The 20,117-nt window shown below is 35.1% G+C and overlaps 1 protein-coding gene and 1 long non-coding RNA gene across 2 annotated transcripts in view; one reads left to right on the top strand and one right to left on the bottom strand.

Annotated features, from left to right (window-relative positions):
* Nucleotides 1–2,077: 2,077 nt before the first annotated feature.
* On the bottom strand, nucleotides 2,078–7,435 carry LOC126824786 (uncharacterized). Its single transcript, XR_007681625.2, has 5 exons — nucleotides 5,975–7,435; nucleotides 5,796–5,844; nucleotides 5,340–5,589; nucleotides 2,578–2,626; nucleotides 2,078–2,361 (listed from the first exon to the last, which is right to left on the bottom strand). It is a non-coding gene; the product is annotated as an uncharacterized LOC126824786 (long non-coding RNA).
* A 642-nt stretch (nucleotides 7,436–8,077) lies between these two features.
* Nucleotides 8,078–20,117, top strand: part of LOC126824778 (bridge-like lipid transfer protein family member 3B) — a 42,249-nt gene continuing 30,209 nt past the window's right edge. The window contains exons 1-3 of the mRNA XM_050554156.2: nucleotides 8,078–8,207; nucleotides 15,702–15,864; nucleotides 20,078–20,116. Of these exons, the coding sequence (XP_050410113.1) occupies nucleotides 8,164–8,207; nucleotides 15,702–15,864; nucleotides 20,078–20,116 (246 nt within the window). The 5' untranslated portion in view covers nucleotides 8,078–8,163. The remainder of the gene's footprint in view (nucleotides 8,208–15,701; nucleotides 15,865–20,077; nucleotide 20,117) is intronic.

Below are 20,117 nucleotides of genomic sequence, written 5' to 3'. Positions count from 1 at the left end.
CAGGCCTCCTGTCCTGCAGGTTCTCGCAGCTATCCCTTGGCAATTGGAATTCAATATAAGAGTAGGCCGTAGCGTCGCTGTCCGAGCAAAATGTCGGTCATAACACACTGAATGGTGTAAGCCCACCTTCATTAGCCCAGTCGAAGCAGAACAGTAGGACGTTAAACTCCATTTCATTTCCTTTCGTTCTGCTCCTACTGGGCTAATGAAGACGGACCTTACCCTATACCGTGTACTATGAGGGAAACATTACCCGGATAGCGGCGCAATGGCCTACTCTTATATTAAATTCCAACTGCCAGTGGGGGTCTTTTATGTGCATGTCAATATGTAAATGGGGCCATCCGAACGACTATACATTAACCCTTGCCAGGCCTCCTGTCCTGCACCACTGTCAAAGAGGAATCACTCCGGAAATAGGGTTTAATGTTCTACTTTTCTGGTAGTCACGGTGAGTAAGATGTTGGCTCGCCAACGTTGAGGTCTTGTGTTCTATCACTGCTTTGGTCAAGAAAGCCCATCAGGAATTTTCCGGCGTGATTCAACTTTACAGTGGTACAGGACGGAGGGCCTGGCAGGGGATAACGTATAGTGTTTTGGATGGGACTAAAAATCGAGGTTCCGTGTACATATAAGCGAGCTCGTAAAAGACCCCTGACAGTTGGAATTCAATATAAGCATAAGCCATAGCGTATGCCTGTCTTCATTATCCCAGTCAGAGCAGAAGAGTAGGACATTAAACACAACTTCATTTCATTCAATTTTCCTACTTTTCTGCACCAATCGGGCTATTGAAGATAGGCATACGCTATGCAGAGTGCTATGACGGAAATTTTCAATGAACCGTGGCATTTCTTCATCGAAATTCAACTGTGAAGGATCTTTTATGTGCACGCCAATGTGTAAACAGGAGCTTGTTTTTTGTCCCATCTCACAACTAGACACTGTACTTTGCCAGACCCTTTTGTCCTGCACTACCGACAGGGAGAAACCCTGCGGCAAAATCCCGGGGAACTTTCTTGACCAACACCAGGATCAGTGTATATAATCATTGAGAAGAATACGGCCGACAACCCGACAATACAACATTTTACGCCACATTATGACATTTTTGATGTTGTGGTGTCGGGTGAAAATGTCGTATTGTCGGGTTATAAATGCTGTGATGTTGTGGTGTCAGGTTAAAATGTTGTGAGGTCGCCTTATGAAGGACATGATAGCCAATCAGCCACCATACATATAGCTTAATGTCATTTTTTAAATATTTTCCACGTTACAGGTGTCTGAGGAATGACAATGCACTTTATTCCATATAGATGTTGCAACTTATTCCGTGCAAATCATCACAACAGCCAATACCATCCCAAATTGGCAGGGAGGGCGGGGCAGATATAGAAATTGAGCCTTGTTCAGGTGGAAGAGAAATGAAAAAAATCGCAGCTGAAAGTTTAAAGATGTGTAGGCCTATGGCTTTGAATGAAGTGGACTCCACTGCTAAACAAAAATTGTTATCTGTGAAATTGTTATCTCAAATTAATATGAGGCTTCATGCCTATTTCACATAATTGTCAATGGCCTGCGCATGGGTTTCAGAAGCTTAATTTAAGCGGCGACTCATTTACGTCTATCACCAGCTTGTTCACACCAAAATTACAGATTCAGTTAAAACAATGACGGTAAAATATTTTATTTGTAAACGATTTTTAACTACATCTATAAGTATATAACCGATATAAGTTGACCTGTATTGAACAAAATCTTATGTGTTGGTATAGATAAAAAATATTTAATTATTTGCAGGCAAAAGTCTTACAAACATTTGCTCAACCCCACCCCCACCCCCAAATATTTGTATGTCGAAAATTACGAAATGATTTTGGCCCCATTAAAATTACCATAAACTGGTAAAAACTGTGTTGAGGATGACTCTTCTCAGACAAAAGTTACCTGAAAAGGGAAAGAGCCGGCAGCAACAAAGAACAATTTAAACATTTATAATAAATACAAACTTAGGTGGCCGAAAGCAATCAGTACATGTGCAATGACTAACAAACAAAAATAAATTGAAATTCAAATCAGTTTAAACTATATTTATTTACCATATATTACATACTATATACAATACATAATAATTTATTTGGATTGGGAAATTCAAATTAACTTAATTCCTACTGAACTGGGCTTTTCAGCTGGTCTTATCTCCAGAATTGAGAGCCGCTTAGTCTACAGCCTGCCACTACCCTCAAGAAAATCACTCAGAAAAACTGTACTCTACTATTATTCCAAATCGTCCAAACAGATAACTATACTGCCTTGCTTGGATCCTCTTCCATCTGTGTCCACCATTCTGCATCCACCAACCTGTTTCATGAAAAACAAACTTACGTGGCCGAAAGCAATTAGTACATGTGCAATGACAAACAAACATGAATTGAAAGCCAAATTAACTTAATCCCTACTGAACTAAATGGAACTGAACTGGACTGTTCAGCTGGTGTTATCCCCAGAATTGAGAGCCGCTCAGTCTGCAAGCCTGCCACTTCCCTCAAGCAAATCAATCAGAAAAACTGTACTCACCATACTGCTTTGCATTGCCTGCATACTCTTCCAAAACAAACTTAGGTGGCTGAAAGCAATTAGTACATGTGCAATGACACAAACAAACAAAAATGAATTGAAAGCCAAATTAACTTAATCAACACTGAACTAAATGGAACTGAACTTGACTGTTCAGCTGGTCTTATCCCCAGAAGTGAGAGCCGCCCAATCTGCATCCTACCCTCAAGCCAAAAAAAAACTGTACCCTCCTTTTATTCCAAATCGGCGAAACAGATCACCATACTGCCTTGCTTTGCCGGCATCCTCTTCCATGTGTATCCACCTTTCTGCATCCACCAACCTGGTTCCTGAAAAACAAACTTCGCAAAGTATTGCTAGAGGGAATGTCCTAATCGGTGACAATGACAAGTTTGAAAGACGAATAATAACATCTTTAGATCCTTCTGCATTATAATCCAATACAACTGGAGTAACTTCGACATGGCTAGGTAATTTGGAGCAGTCTGACCTCTCAAACAAAATGTTTTGTTTCCCAGCTAGCACATAATCACTTATCTTACCTGATACACAAATAGATTTATTAGAACCTAGAACAATTGGCCTTTGCTCTGAACATTTCACGAACCCAACCTTACCATGTAATTCCTGTTCCTGAAGACGCATACACATAAATGTCATTTTCCATACATCAGGTAAATCTGTTGATATTGAATAATCTTTACCATGTTTCTGAACATATTTGTTCCTATAAGTGCTGGTGTGGTACAGTTATAAGGAGTGTCTGGTACAACTAAAAATAAACAAAGCACCTCGGCACACACCAAGTGAAATACATACATATCCTAGATAAGGTAATCGATGATCACCACCACTTTCTATATGTATCATCTGTTTCAATGGTAAAATATGCCGCCATAGTTTTCAACTCGTCATCTTGCATCAGTTGAGCCATCTTAGTAATGTCTGTAACACCACTACTCTTGGGTCCTATCAAAAGGAATACAGCCATGCTCAATCCTAACTTCTTTGAGAAGATCTTCAAAGTTTGTCAAACGATCAAACTTATGGGCTGACTTATCCTTTAAGTCATTCCTCAATCCACACCAAAACTTTGATACAGTCTCGTCAGGAGCTTGAGTGGTGGAATAAAACTGCGACAAAATACCAAATCTGCTTTGGTAACATCTTGGCCCAATCTCATAGCTACTCTTGCAGCTTCTCCACGTAACGACGTTAAAACAGATAATCTCACAGAATCCTTACTATGTAAATCATCTTTCAAAACACTCAAAACCTCAAACTTCCACAAGTCAAATGAAGTATCTCCTTTACAGCCAGGATCACCGGAGAATGTTGATATTCTTGGCAACTGCGGTATAAATTTATCTGTTGTTAGGCTGATATTCTGTTCTATCATCTTGATGTGCTGAGCGATCTGCTATACCAAAACTTTCATCCATCATTGAAATTCTACCCTGAGATTTCAAATAATCAAACATCCATTCTATAAAATCCTCAGGTGACTCAACCTTCGGTTTTACATCTAAAGTAGAGAACATGTCTGACAAATGCTTCTCCTCTGAGGAAAACTCTGATCTGCTACCACCCGTTGCCATTATAGCATAAAAGACAAACAAAACAATAAATGGATTAATTAATGCAAACAAGCCTATATGTAGCATTCAAATATTCCTGTAGAAGATATAGATCTGGCACAAATCAACAAAATGAATGATTGACAAACAGACAGATTAGATAACCCAAAATGTAATTAAGTTTGTATCATATAAGCATAAACATATGTAATTCTATTCTAGATGCAAATGCTGAAATAGAAAAAATAATATTTCTATACTGTATCAGTTATATTGTAAATACAAATGCTGAAATAGAACATATATTCACCCATATACTGTATTACGTCACAACATAAGCTCATGAAATGTGAGTGCAGTGATAAATCATGAAAACAGCTTATATGTTGACCTAATTTCAGAGTACTAAACAAACAAAAAAATCGATCTGAAAATGAAAAATGAACTTTCCTGATAAAAAAAAAAAATGAATTCAAATTTTAGTAATGAACAAACTCAAAACCCAAATACCCAACGAACAAATTCCAAATCGACAAACTACTAAACATACCAATCAAAGCATCCAAAATACCTGAACAATAAAATTTCAAAGTCCAATAATAAACTTTCGAAGGCCAGTCTAAACTATAAACACCAAAATACACCAACTTCCAAAACTATCAAACTGGGTCAATAAGTGTAAGTGTATATGATCAATGTAATACCAGCTGTAAAATGTATATTGTTATGTAACATGTCACTGAAAACCACCTAAATATCTCTGCTATAAATATATGCTATTAGTGATATCATAGTAAAACAATAATACAAAGAATTTATTTTTTGTTTTAATAAATCTATCATCTAAAATCTCAGCTTAAGCTATTACAGTAAAAATAAGACAATCTCATAATATATTGTACAAAAAAAAAACATAAATAATCTGAATTGATGATTATATCAAATAAAGAAATATAAATAAAAATAGGGGTTGATGTAGGGTAGGGTAGGGTAGGGCTTGAATTAATAAAAGAAAACAAAAATGTTTCCAATTTAAGTCACTGCTGTGAAGACTAAAGGGAGACAACTTAAAGTACGAAAATCTGCAATGATTTGAAGACTAAAGGGAGAAAATCAAACTTAAATAATTCAAATAACTTAATTACAAAATATCTCTAAACTTAATTAAAATATACGTAGGCCTACCCCAAACATCTGCACAGATAAAAAAGTTCGCAGAACACAGCAACAATTCACGTTTTAGGTTGATTAATTCTATCGCTGAAGACGAATTTTCACCAATAATTATCCACCATAAGCTGGTTGACTCCGACAGATGTTCTCTTCAGCAAACTTATTGGGCTCCAATGTTGTAGAGGGGTCTGGGGGTTGTTATAACAATCCAGAACGGGTTCAATACTTTATTATCGTATAAACCAGGAAAGCAATAAAATCCCTGCAAATATACAATTCAATATAATATAAGTACATTACAAAACGAAAGGCAATATCAAAATACAAACATCATTAACACATTAACTAAAACTATTACTATAGCATAGAAATAAATCTCAGCTACAAAGTGAATAACTGTTTGAAACAAATACATGGTACCGGTACTTTAACTAAAATACTCTATAACTACACTCTAAACTAACTTACCCAAAGTGGGGTTTTAAATACTCAGTTTATATATATACAACCTAACAACCTGAAATAGGATGATATTTATAAAATGTGTGAATGTGTGTTTGCAAATAAACTAACAACTTCAGTATAACAATATAAAGCTGCAGTTAAAGATACATCTTATATAATCAGTAAAACATAATGCAACATACCTGGTAAATAACTGCAAATCTTTACCAATATTCCAAAGAAATCAATCATTAAAAACTAAATTTAAAAATGACTTTGTTAAAGTTCCTCTTTGAAAGAAAGACGGTTAACAACTGAATGTATCTACCAACAAATACATCACATGACCAAGAAACAACGAAACTTGAGTTAAAAGTAACAGCTTAAAGAAATCGACTGATGAAGTTTAGAATGTTAAAAGTGCTGACTAACATGTGCTACACTAAAAATATTAAAAATTAATATACACAAAAATTGTAAAATGCCTTATATTTTACCACCTGTACACAATAGTTATTGATTTCTACACACTCCACACTGGTTGAAAAATACTATTTAAAGAACTGAGTTAACTGAATGACTAAATAAACTGAGACCAAACACAGGATGAAAGACACCAGGCCTGTAGCTAGCGGGGAGGAGGGTGGGGGCATTGGTTGGGCACCTCGCCAATCATGCCGTTATATGAGGTACCCCCAAATGGTGGGGTGCCTCATAATGAATTACACGATTAACACCACAAAATGATTGGTGGGGTGCTTTTTAATGACAATATATGATTGTCGAGCCGCACATAATGCCTAATGCCGAGTGAGATTGGTTGGGCGCTAATGACTTTATCAATGGGGCACTTAAAACGGCATGATTGGTGGGGTAACTCATATCGGATGGGCGCCCATAATGCCAAGATTGGTGAGCCGTCCATGACGAAATCTCCCTGACCCGATTCCGAACTTTTTGTTATTTTGATAAATTATCATAGGTACGCTAAGGTCGTATTCCTTCCTTCCAATTTTTATAATGTTGATATCAAAATTACGTAATACGCCAATGTCACAAATTGAAATTCTCTGTTATTTTCGTAGTTCTCTCCTCCGGTGCAAATCCATTATCCAAAATTTCCAGGGGGGGGGGGGGGACCCTGAGAAAACCCACGAGGTTGGACAGGCGACCCTACTTCTTGTCACATACAACCGGGGAATCGAAACCATGCCAGTTGACCCATGATACAGCGCACACGTGCTAACCATTCGGCCATCCACCCCCACCCCCAATGGGGACGAACGTGGTATTTTGGAGCGTGGTATTTAGCCACTGCCCTTTTTAGAAGTTTTATACTGCATCATCCACATGTAAATGTAAATGAAATGAAATGGGGTTTAATGTCCTACTGTTCTGCTCCTATACTGGGCTAATGAAGACGGGCATACGCCATACAGTGTGCTATTAGGGAATTTTTGCCCGAGCAGCGGCACTATCGCCTACTCTTATATCGAATTCCAACTGCCACGGGACCTCGGTTTTTCGTCTTATCCGAAGGACTAGACAGCTGTCCTTGTCAGGCCCTCCGTCCTGCATCACTGACAAGGGGAAACCATGTCGGAAAATCGGGATGAACTTTCTCGGCCAATGCAGTGATCGAACACCCGACCTCCAGGCTAGCGAGCCAGTGCCTTACCCACCTAGCCACCGTGGCTCCCATGTGTAAATTGCCATGAAGATTTCCGGAAAATCAAGACAATAACCGATTATTTGTCTATCGCGTATCTGTCGCGTATCTTGATTTTCTGTCGTAAATAAAATTGTTGACAGACTAATAGTAGACTAATACTAAAAGAAATCATCTTTATCTATGCCCATTTAAAATTGTTGGTTTAAAAGAAAAAAAAAGAAAAATACATCAGACGGACATGCAAGGTATTCAGCAACCGGGTAATTCAAAGCGTTGGTCTACCGCCTAGGCGGTTGTTAGCTCTGTTACTTTATCAGGTGTAATGCTATATTATTCGCATAAATCGGGATGCAGTTAATATAATTATTGAAAAAACCTATGCGTTAGCATAATTTATAAAAATGGAGTTGTCTCCCATTGCACGCGAATAATCCAAAGATGGGGGCTTGCCAATAAATTATTCAATTACGACATAAAAAAAAAACAATTCACTATTAGATAATTTAAAATTGATGGAAAGAGAGCTCTTAGCGAAGAATATAGTTCTTATATTAATTCTATTTTTATGTTCTACTTCTTAATTAATTTATATGGTATTTAATTGATAATGTTGTAAGGGGCGTGACGTAGAGGGTATGGCGACGTTGTTTCAGAAATATTTGTATTGCAGACGAAATAATTACAGTTTTCAGGGGTATATCCCTCTGGTAAAGGGGAGAAATGGCTTCTCTGTTAAAAAATCAAATTCTTAAACATCTGTCAAAGTAAGTATTTTTATATTTTGTGTTATAAATTTGACAACAGCTTAGATTAAGAGATAATCTTTGGAGATCCGAGATGTTTGATTGTTGTACTTGTAGTAGGCCTCCGCGTACGATAATGTATGACTGTGGTGAGTGTTTAGGCTAGTGTTGTCGTCGACTGTTGTGATAAATGATAAATCATTTTTCGCAAACCGTTGGACAATTGTGTCTGATAAGAAGTCTTTCAATTTTCATGATTTTGCGGGAAGTGACACCCCAAAATATCACATTTTAATTGAATTTAAAATATTGGGAATAACTTTGAAATATCAGGATGTGACTATATATTAAAATAAAAAAAAGCTTTTATCATCATTATCGGTACCATTAAACTTAGGTCTACTTAATTATAACTCGACCAAACCTAAAGTTTTAGAGATGATAACTCTACCTTCTTTACTTTGAGGTGGCTATCGTGAGACGCTGTCTCGCTAGCCAGACTGGCAAGATGTCGCTTGTTCAATCCCTGCATTGGCCGAGAAAGTTCATCAGGTTTTCCTGACGTGGTTTCCCCTTGTCAGTAGTGCAGGACGGAGAGCCTGACAAGGACAGCTGTCTAGTAGTTTGGATGGGACGAAAAACCAGTGTCCTGTGTATAAATTGGTGTGCACATTAAAGATCCCTTGGCAGTTGGAATTCGGTAAGAGTAGGCCATAGTGACGCTGCCCGGGTAAAATTTCCCTCATTGCACACTGTATGGCATATGCCCTTCTTCATTAGCCCATTCGGAGTAGGACAGTAAACCCAATTTCATTTCATTTCTTTACTGTGAGTTGCTGCTTCCAATAGGCCATGGTAATGTCATGATATTATGTCTGGAGATATGTAACTTTAATCACCGACACCGCAACGACCACAACATCATATTGAGCATAAACTAACACAGTCTTCTTTAAAACAACAATTAATTAATTCAGTTTCTTAGAAATTAAATATATTGGTGCAGGTTTTAGTGATAAATATTAAGTTCAATATTAATTAGGTCACAGCGTAGGCTACTGTTCAGTATGAGTGAATTTACACAACGGCTTTGTGTACTTTAAACGTTAAAAAAATATAAGTTTGTGTTTATAATATCCTAATAAACAGCCCATTTGATCAGATTTTTGGCCAAAGGACGAGGTATAAACAAAATACAGCAGTAAACTTATGCCAAATCTGTATAATGCTTATCATGGAGACCAGTGAGTGTGTTGAACCAACTACGTCACTTCCGGATTTAACCAAATTTAATTTTTGCTTACAAAAACATTTTTGCTTGTTTTACAGAGGGGATTATATATGATATATATTTAAAATTTATGGAAACCTTGTTGAAAATCGTTGGTCTTCCTCTTTAATGTTGGTCTGATTAAGTTATTGTGATATTGTGAAACCCTATTAATGTCGCTCTTTGATCTTTGATATTGTCACTGTTTGTTACTATCAACATCTTGGGTACTGATTATCTTTATTATTACTACTAAGGGCCAATTATCTAGTATTATTTGTCTTATTATTGTCATTATGGTTGCTTTTAATTATTTTAATGGTTTCTTCTTGTTATTAATTGGTTGGGTGTTAACCAAAATATGTATAAATAAGCTGATGAGATGGATATATTATTATACGCCCACATTTTCATGTGGACGTATATTGTCGTCCGTCCGGACGTCCACAATTGTTTGTGGACACTCTACAGGTCACAATTCTTATCCGATTTTGATGAAACTTGAAATATAGGTTTATCTCCAAAAGATCTTGGTTGCTTTCGATATTGGCATGTATCGGATTGAAACTTCATGGATTATGGCCCCTGAAAATCACGTTTTTAGCTTGTGGACCCTAGAGAGGTCACAATTTTAAACCGATTTTGATGAAACTTGAAATGCATGTTTATAACCCAAAGATCTTGAATTCTTTCGATATTTGCGCATATCGGATCGTAACTTCCCTGATTTATGGCCCCTGATTACATGTATACGAAAAATCGCCTTTTTTAGCTTGCGGTCCCTCTGGAGGTCACAATTATTATCCGATTTTAAAAACCGTTTGATTATATCATCATTACACCATAAAAGAGGTGAAAATCAGACCAAAACTGCCAGACAAAATGGCCACCCCTCGTACGAAAATAGTGTAAATATATGGTATATCAAGGTTGTGGACCCTCTAAAAGTCACAATTTTGATCCGATTATGATGAAACTTGAAATATATCTTTATATCCCAAAGATCTTGGTTCCTTTCGATATTCCTGCATATCGGATCGTAACTTCCTGAATTATGGCCCTTGATTGTTCGAAAAATCGCTTTTTGTTTAGCTTGTTCTCTATCCATCTCTTGCAAAATGTTGGCGTATTTATTTTGTCTAGGATATCAACATTGGTGGAAGTGAAAGTAAAATTCCAGGAACAAACCAATGGATTTATCATCAACTTGAAAACGTGACCTTATGTGTTACGAAACGTCGTTATTAGATAATACTAATAGAGAAGTAGTAATATCCATATACCTTGTGTTTTGTTTTGTTATGAATAGTTAACAGTGCTTCTAGATGTCGTTTAAAGAATTGATACCAGTATGTAAATGTTATCAGGAATTGATGTCATAGACAAAAATAGACCAATATTGGACATCAAAGGAAACTTTTTTATTTTTCAACAATCAATTTTAATGCGTTTTTCACAAATTGGTAGGTGTTCGTAACTCACAAGTTTTGTCCTTTTGAATGTGATCTCTACCACGCATGCGTATGACCTAATTTTAAGCTTAAAATTGTAAAACTGAAATTTCTGCACGTTAACTTTTTTTATTTTTGTAGTTTTCGACTTTCAGAATCCCTTACAAATGGGTGGATTAAGCCAAAATGTCAACAAAAATTTTCTGATTATGTCACTTTTGAAAAAGAGGTCAGATTTTCAACTTCTTTAATTTTGCCTTATTTAAAAATCTTTGTCAATAGGAGTCATCTATCAAATATTTAGAGTAATCTCATCAATTTAAAATTCACTGGAAGTGCCACCATTTTGAAAACGTAAGTCAGTCTTTAAAATCTATCTCGTCCTACAATTCTTATCCGATTTTTAATATCTTGATATTTTTGGAAACCATTCACTATTGACAATATATTGCTGAGATTAGAATTTTGATATTTGTAAAATGAGTTATAAAATTGAATCTTTTAAAAAATTGTTTTCGTCCTGTTCGGAAAATTAATCTAATTTTATTTTTCCATTCTGCCTGGATTTCAGAAACTGTAAGTGATAGCGGTCTGAATATAGATTTTATTCCAATGAAAGTTGTTAACGGTTAGGACTTAACTATTTTGAAAGGTGCTTCCTCGCTAACCAAGAGATGTGCCTTATTCCTTCACATTAATAATCAATTTATTGTGTCAGGGCCAACAAAACACATTACTTAACTAGTTATTGCAATCAATGTATTATTGTGTGATTGTTTTGTATAAAAACTTTTAAGTTGTCGTAGTGACAAGTCTAGTTATATAAATGTTTGTTTAAAATTTTCCATGTACTACTGTCGGTTAGTGCTAGTATTTTTGATAATTAGATGAGACTTCAATCTGATTAAAACATAGATCCTTTTTCATTTCGTTTTTTATAGTTCAAAATTTTGTTTTATTTGTCTTTACTGCACTGGGGTGGAAGAGTTGTTATATAACAGGCGTTCTAGTTGATGTGAGGATTTAGTCAATGAAACGGTCTGTTACAGCGAGTTCTTGGCATGCTCTGCACAAAACTGTGGGTAAACATATAGAATCGTCAACCCTGATTAATTAATCAATGTCTGATGTCATAGGGTCAAAAGCTGATCGTATAATCCCTGAAACAACCTCCCAGTACAACTGTCCAGATCTTCATGTAGTGTAGGCCATCGAAAGTATAAAAAAAACAAAACGAAATATTGTATAGATGATCTGTATTTTAATCAGATTGATGAGACTTGAGTTATTAACATGATAAATGACTGATAATATAAAAAATTAATTAGATTTTGTCTTGGTTATATGTGACATGTTGCCTTTTTATAGTTATTTTTTTTTAAAACCATCAATGAAATCAAATAAATCCTTGATGAAACAAATAAATCCTTTATGAAAAATATAAACTGTGTTATTGTCGGTTGTACTTATTATTAATTGTTATCAAGTGATATCTGTCCTCGGTTAGAAACATTTTATCTGGTACTGATTGGCATTGTTTATAACATTGATCAGTACAGATAAACTAAGAATAGAAATCTATATAGTGGTGATTAGCAATCCTAGATAAAATAAGGTAATATTGTAACCTCTGATAAATGACTTGATTATTATAAATCTCTTGATTACGCTTATGTCTTATATAATGTCACTTGATTAAACATACATTATGCAAGAGTTAAATCTGCCGGTTCCAGGTCTTTCTTTAGGCCTGAAATGTTATCTAAATTATTAATTAGAAATTTTTATATTTACTGGATTAGAATCTGATCTACTGCTCAACGCTCATTGATGATTAAATCAAAAAATGAATAATCGTGGTTGTGTTTTTTATTGTACCAACTTTAGTAATGATAATTGGGGCTAGGCCTAAACTTCAATCGCTAAATTATCGGTTCAGAGTGGATCAATTTGACTGAAATTTTCAGCAAATTCCCTTTACATTATCTAATTTTTAACTATTAAAGTGAGAACTGCTAGCTCTTTGTTTAATTTACCATATCTCTTTGAAGTTTAATTTACATGTAACCGCTAGGGGTAGGAGTCAGACATAGGCATTTTGTCAGTTCCCTGATCTACCACTCATTTATACTAAATTATAGTGTATATAATATCTCTTTAAAAAAAACCAACATAACTTAACAACTTCTGTGATTGGTTAAAATCATTAGTTAAACATTGAACACAAACATCTTCAAGGTGTTGTTAGACTTTTCTGCGCTTTAAACAGTATAAAAATAGAAAAGATAAGTGTGGCCATGTAATAGGTTCATTTATTTGTGTGTCCAAAGACAAAATTAATCAAAACCTGTAAATACTTACAATATTTAAATTATGATATATCATATCATAAGGTGACAGAATATTCTAATTAAAAAATGCAAGGGGATACAAACTCACACTATTTTGAATACAAAATGGGGGACAAAATAATCTAGATTGATGTTATGAATGTTTCATTAACATAACAGTTCTTGATAATCAAGGCTCAAGTTCAAGCCACTATTGAAAGTATTTCATAGTCTGCGATATCACCATGAATTAGACATAAAGCCCTATATGACACAAACAAACTTGTTAATAGATCAAAAGCTGATTATTACAACAAACATATTGAAGATAATTTCGATAACCCAAAAGCACTTTTTGGCACCTTAAATGCTTTACTTGGCAAGACGCAGGATGTGCCCTATCCCAAAGAAGATGATTTGATCAACGCAAACAATTTCAATATATTTTTCATCAACAAGATCAGCAAGATCCGTTCAGAATTCAATCCAGTTTTTGATAGCAGTGTTGCTGATCATTACATGGGTGAAAACTTTGAATCTTTTGAACCAGTTAGTGAACATAATCTTAAATGTATTATTGAAAAGTCTAAACCCACGTCATGTGGTTTGGACCCCATTCCAACCAATCTTCTGCTTCAAGTGTTGGATGTTCTTCTTCCTGTAGTAACTATAATTGCTAATACTAGCCTGAAGAATGGTACTGTACCTCAGGCTTTTAAACATGCTATCATTAAACCTTTATTAAAGAAATCAACACTGGATACGGAAATTCTAAAAAACTACCGACCCAAGATCCTTGAAAAGGTGGTCAAATTGCAGCATGTGAATTTCCTGGAATGAGCCAATCTTTGGGATAAATTCAAGTCTGCATACCGAGTAGCACACAGCACAGAAACTGCTCTCAACTGTGTATTAGAAGCAGCTAAGCGATCTGTTGACAATGGTGACGTGTCAATGTTGGTGTTACTTGATTTATCAGCAGCTTTTGACACAATTGATCACAGGAAGCTTCTGCATCGTCTTGAGGGTGATTATGGAATCAGTTCAGTTGCCTTAAATTGGTTCTCGTCATATTTGTCTGGAAGGTCCCAAGCTGTAGTAATCGGAAAAGCTGTCTCAAACTCATTGACTCTAACATGTGGTGTGCCTCAAGGATCCGTTCTTGGACCAATACTGTTTTGTCTCTACACTAAACCCCTTGTAGAGCTATTGAATCGACATCTGGTTTCCCATCACTGCTATGCTGATGACACCCAGTTCATCGACAGCTTCTCCCCATAGGATCGATAAGGCACCTCATAACCAGGGATGCAGCCGCCTCCCTTGTACGCTGTATGATCATGTCAAGGCTTGATTATGGAAATAGTTGGTTAGCAGGCATCTCGAAAGAACAGCTATATCGGCTTCAACAAATTCAGAATCGCTGCGCCAAATCGTCACGAGGACTAAGCTGCGTTCTCACATATCTCCAGCTCTAAACTCTCTACACTGGCTTAGAATTCTGGAACGGATCGAATTTAAAGTACTCTCCTTAACATTTCAAACGGTGTCAAAAATGGCTCCACCCTACCAACAGGATATTGTTCATCCATATGTTCCATCCAGGTCCCTTCGCTCCACTGATCAATGTCTGCTTGAGACGCCCAAATTCAAATTGAAAACATTTGGTGCCAGATCTTTTTCCTATATCTCTGCAACGCTTTGGAATTCACTGCCCCTAAAACTAAAGTCTGCTGAAACATTAACTTCATTTAAATCAAACCTAAAGACCCATCTTTTCAAACGTTATATTTAAATATGACATTATCATGTGCATTTTGTGTTGTAAGCTTAGTGCGTTTGGTGTGTGGTCAGCGCTTAGAGCATTTCCCTATCGTGATGTGGATTTTAGCGCATTATAAGACTCCTTATTATTATTATTATTATTATATTACATGTATAACTAGTAGTAACAGGGTTTGATATAGTTTTGAATTTTGAATTTATGCTTTGTTTAGTTTTCCTTCAGTATTGTTCATCCTTTACGCCTTTGAGAATGGTCACTTATGTAGAAAATAGCACTAAAAAAAATGAACAGTTATCAGTATACTGTACTCAAAACACAAATTGGGGGGTGATTTAAATTAACTGAGTCCAGCAGTAAGCCGGTTTCTGAAATCTGTACATAATGGTATGATTCTACAACTGCAAGGGCTGTCAAAGGCTTATAAATGATCTAGACAGTGAAATTTACATTTTTATCAGAAGAAAACCAAAGCTTATATATGTGTTGGTAAGAGCCAACCATGTGGGTTTTCTGCGGGTACTCATCAATCAAGTGAATTATTGAAATAAAAATTATGTTAGTCTCAAAATAGCCTAGTTATTGAACATCTTGTAACTATTTTAATTCAGTTTTGGTTACACAGTTTGATATTTTATTAAATTGAATTTTATGTACATCTTCTTTTGTTATTTTTTCCAGATTTACTAAGAATTTGTCGCCTGATAAAATTAATCTCAGTACATTGAAAGGTGAAGGAGAACTTTCAAATCTTGAATTGGATGAAAATGTATTGACAGAGTTATTGGATCTTCCAACATGGTTAAATATAAAGAAAGCGTCATGTAACAGGGTATCTATAAAGGTGAGAAGCCATATAAGTTTTTACACTGATTACAAGCACATCAATAAACACTCAATAAAGCCATACGACAGAGTTCCATTTATGAGTTGCTCGTTGGGAATTTAAGCTTAGTCTCTTCTCATTTAAAGCATTCTACAGACTAATATATAAAACCGAACTGGATTTGCTATTTTTATCTATGTATTATGGCTTTAGTTATCATATCATAAATTTATACCAAGTTAACCAAGTGTGACTGCAATAGAGTAACATGTTACAATAAACAGAGACTTCAGATTGGATGAAATGTGACCAATGTTGAGCATAATGATGCATTCTTTAATTAAAGGCTGTTCCTACTGTTCAAAATGAATATGGTGTAATGCTGTTGACACATGATAATGTGAAGATAGAACATGTGGTCAACTAAATTATTGCCAAAATTGGTACCGTATTTATAGGTACATTAAACACTCCGACTGAAATTGCCAGAATAGAGGAAGTAAAGAAATGGGGTTTAACATACTACTTTTCTGCACTGACTGGGCTAATGACGACGACATATGCCATACAGTGTGCTATGAGGGAAATTTTGCCTGGTCAGCAGCGCCATGGCATAATCTTATTTTGAATTCCAACTTTCAAAGGTCCTTTGATGTGAATGTGTAAGCTTAAACAGAACCTCTTCCTTTTATACATTTTCATGTGGACGTATATTGTCGGTGCCCCTATCCGTCCGTTCACATTTTGTTTACATACACTCATCTACAGGTCACAATTTTTATCCAATTTTAACGAAACTTGAAATATAAGTGTATCTCCCAAAGATCTTGGTTCATTTCGAAAGTGACATGTAACGGACAGTAACTTCATGGATTATGGCCCCTGATTGTACGAAAAAACACGTTTGTAGCTTGTAGACACTCTAGAGGTCACAATTTTTATCTGATTTTGATGAAACTTGAAATATATGTTTATAACCCAAAGATCTTGGTTCCTTTCGATATTCGCGGATATCCTAATGTAACTTCCTGATTTATGGCCACTGATTGTACGCAAAAAATCTGACCCAAACTGCCGGACAAAATGGCCGCTCCTTGTATGCAAATATGTAGTACCAAGGTTGTGGACACTCTAAAGTCACAATTTTTATCCGATTTTGATGAAACTGTCGATATTTGTGCATATCTGACTGTAACTTCCTGGATTATGGCCCCTGATTGTACAGAAAATTGTTTTTAGTCAGTATTGAAAAATTGAATTTTATTATTATGACGATCAGTTAAGGATTTACTATTGTTACTACTATATGAATAACAAAAAAAAAAAAATTTGTTTATAGATTAGAAATTTGAAATGTCACATCTGATCTTTTCACAAACGAAAAACAGGCTGTAGTATTTCATAATGTATTAGTATTAGGCTTTAACAGATAATATACTTTGAAATAATGTTTAAATGGTTGGTGGGCTATCTTCTTTTGAATTATTCTGAGAAAATTATTCTGTTGAACAAATCTGAACAAACAACAGAGTTTATTTATAGATCCAATCTTGTATCATTGGTTGTGTATCCACTGTGATCTGTATTAAATCAGTTGAAAGAGATATGGTTTGTAAGGACCTTGTGGCATTAACTGTAGAATTAGACATGGTATTTAATTACATTCCTGAGGTACATGTTGTATCAATAAGAGCAATGAAATAACTTCTGCTTAGGTTTTAATTTCCTACGGATGCTTAAAGCTGACTCGGCTGAGATCAATAAAATATGGTAACCTTGCTCTTAACGCGTTCTATGCATGGTTAGCAGTAAAAAGTAGTGGCTTTAGAACTAAAGGCATTTTTATTAAAACTCTAATGGTAATAAATAATCTATTTGTGAAAAATCAATGTCCTTGCTGTAACTGAAATGTCAAGTTTTTATTTAGTAAGTACCTGTAGCTTGATTATCCTTTCCCAGGTTATGATACCAAATATTCAGATTTTCTTTCTTTTTTTTTGCTCCGTAAGCTTTAATCATATTATTTAAAAGTTGTGACGCAAGGTATCGTTGCCAATCATAATGCATGATGCTCAGAGTGATTACAAATTCTTATCATGTTTAGGCACTGGACATCTTCATTCTCATTACAATGTTAGCAAGTGTAACACAACTACATGTATTAGTCTCTTCTTTGACGACAACTTTTATTATATATTGAGATGCTCCATTTTAATAGGAAGGTTGAAAATCACAATTTTATGATGTTCAGACATGGGGTATAAGATGTGTTTCTTAAAAAGCTAGGATCAGGTATACAAAATTTGACACATAAAACACAATGCAGTGAGAAAGTGCCAGTTGTGTTAATTCAAGAGGGCATGAGTACTAGAGCATCAGAGCCACTGGAAGCAATAAGACTGTGGAGACGGATCTCACAGGCAATCATTCAGGGACATTTCATTGCTTGTGACAAATGATTGACTTTTGATTTTCACCCTTGTGCCTATGCTTCACTGTAAATGAAATTGTCATAGCCTCCTTGTGCTCTTTTTAGAGTCTCAAACTGTCCAGCTTACGATCATGCCAAAAATCAAATGTCAAATCATTAGTGCATTTTTATTGCGTCTCGATAGATATTGAATTGAAACAGTATGATAAGCTTATTAATTTATAATAGAAAAATTCCACAAATAGCATCATTTTAAGCTTTTTCTGAAAAACTGGTAGCATAGCTCCTAAGAGAAAAAACAATCCAAATTGATTGATATAGTGCAGGTACCAGTAGGATCATATGACGCGTGTAAAGTTAGTAAACTCTCTTTATGATATGACTGTGTATCTGAAGATAAAGTATTATTAATGTAAATATCATTATTATAAATATATTTAACTTTATATACTGTATATATCCATATTGATTTTTCTCATGACCATATGGTGAATTACTTTGATGGACTTAACACTACTTAAACTAACATTTCCATACTGTTATTACACTTAGGCTCCTATTAACCTATTTCACATTTGATTTAGTAACCTCGTTTGAACATTTTAATTTGTTATTTAATATCAGCGTTTAAAAGATCTGTAATAACTTGTTATATGTTTGGATATTACTACCTTGAATACCAATATTCATTTTTTTTTTTTCTTCATTAAATGGATCATTGATTTCATTCAGGGCCAATACATGAAATGAGAGAAGGCAATACAGATGGTGGTATAGAAGTCTGCCATTAATTTGAATTGATCTGAAAAGAAATTCAGAGATTTATTCTTTATTCTATGTTATATGTGTATTCAAATTGTTACTGAAATGTTAAGTAATAACATAAGCTTATTTATACCATCAGTAAAAGTGGAGGGGCGGGGGTAGGTGGCTGAATACCTTAGATCATAAGGTCTTTCATTGAGTCAAAGTGGCGTAATTCCAAACTTATACCTGACATGGGTAGGGTCGCCTGTTCAACCTCAAGGAGTTTTTCCGGGTCCTCCAAGTTTTCCCCAACAGATAAATACCCCAATGTGCAAGCAAATTATTGAACCATATGTGAGTCCCGAAATGACCTTTTTTCTGTCGAGTGGACATTAAACTCTCTCTCTCTCTCTCTCTCTCTCTCTCTTAGAGTAAAAGTTGTCCATATTTGCAAATACATACTTTCGGTCAAAGAAGTATAAGTAAGAAAATCAGTGTGATGTGAGATAATTTACAATCAAATTCTGCTACAAACATAGATAATAGATCATTTGGTATCATAAATAATGTCATATTTTTTAGACTTGAATATATTCCATCTAAAACAAAAGATTTGTCTCTAGTAACTTGAGCCTTGATATATTTTAGATCCAAGCATGCAAATTTATACCTACAGCAAAACTGCTACTTAATGCAAATCAGATTGCCTAAAATGCTATGTACCGGGACTTTCCCTGCAAAATAAAAAAGTGACTGTACATTGTGTTTGAATTGATCAATTTATTGTGGTGAATTGGAAAGATAATTTCAGGAGCCTTGCAATATGATGATTAACTTCTATTCTATCCGATCATTGATTTCATATCACATCAAATTAAAGTAACATGGAGTTGAGCTAACTGATTGACGAGTCTATCTATGGCTCATATAACGATGGTAAACAGACTTACCTTGTAAGATGTACTTCAGTGCTAAAACTATCATGGTTAATTTATTAAGTTGGTCTTTTATTGATTGTAAACAAGGAAATAAATTATTAACTTCTCTTTACAGATACAATGGACGAAATTAAAGTCACAGCCCATATTATTGG

Source organism: Patella vulgata, chromosome 6 (genome assembly GCF_932274485.2).
Source record: "Patella vulgata chromosome 6, xgPatVulg1.2, whole genome shotgun sequence".
Lineage (NCBI taxonomy): Eukaryota > Metazoa > Mollusca > Gastropoda > Patellidae > Patella > Patella vulgata.
This window is presented reverse-complemented; position numbering and strand designations above follow the sequence as displayed.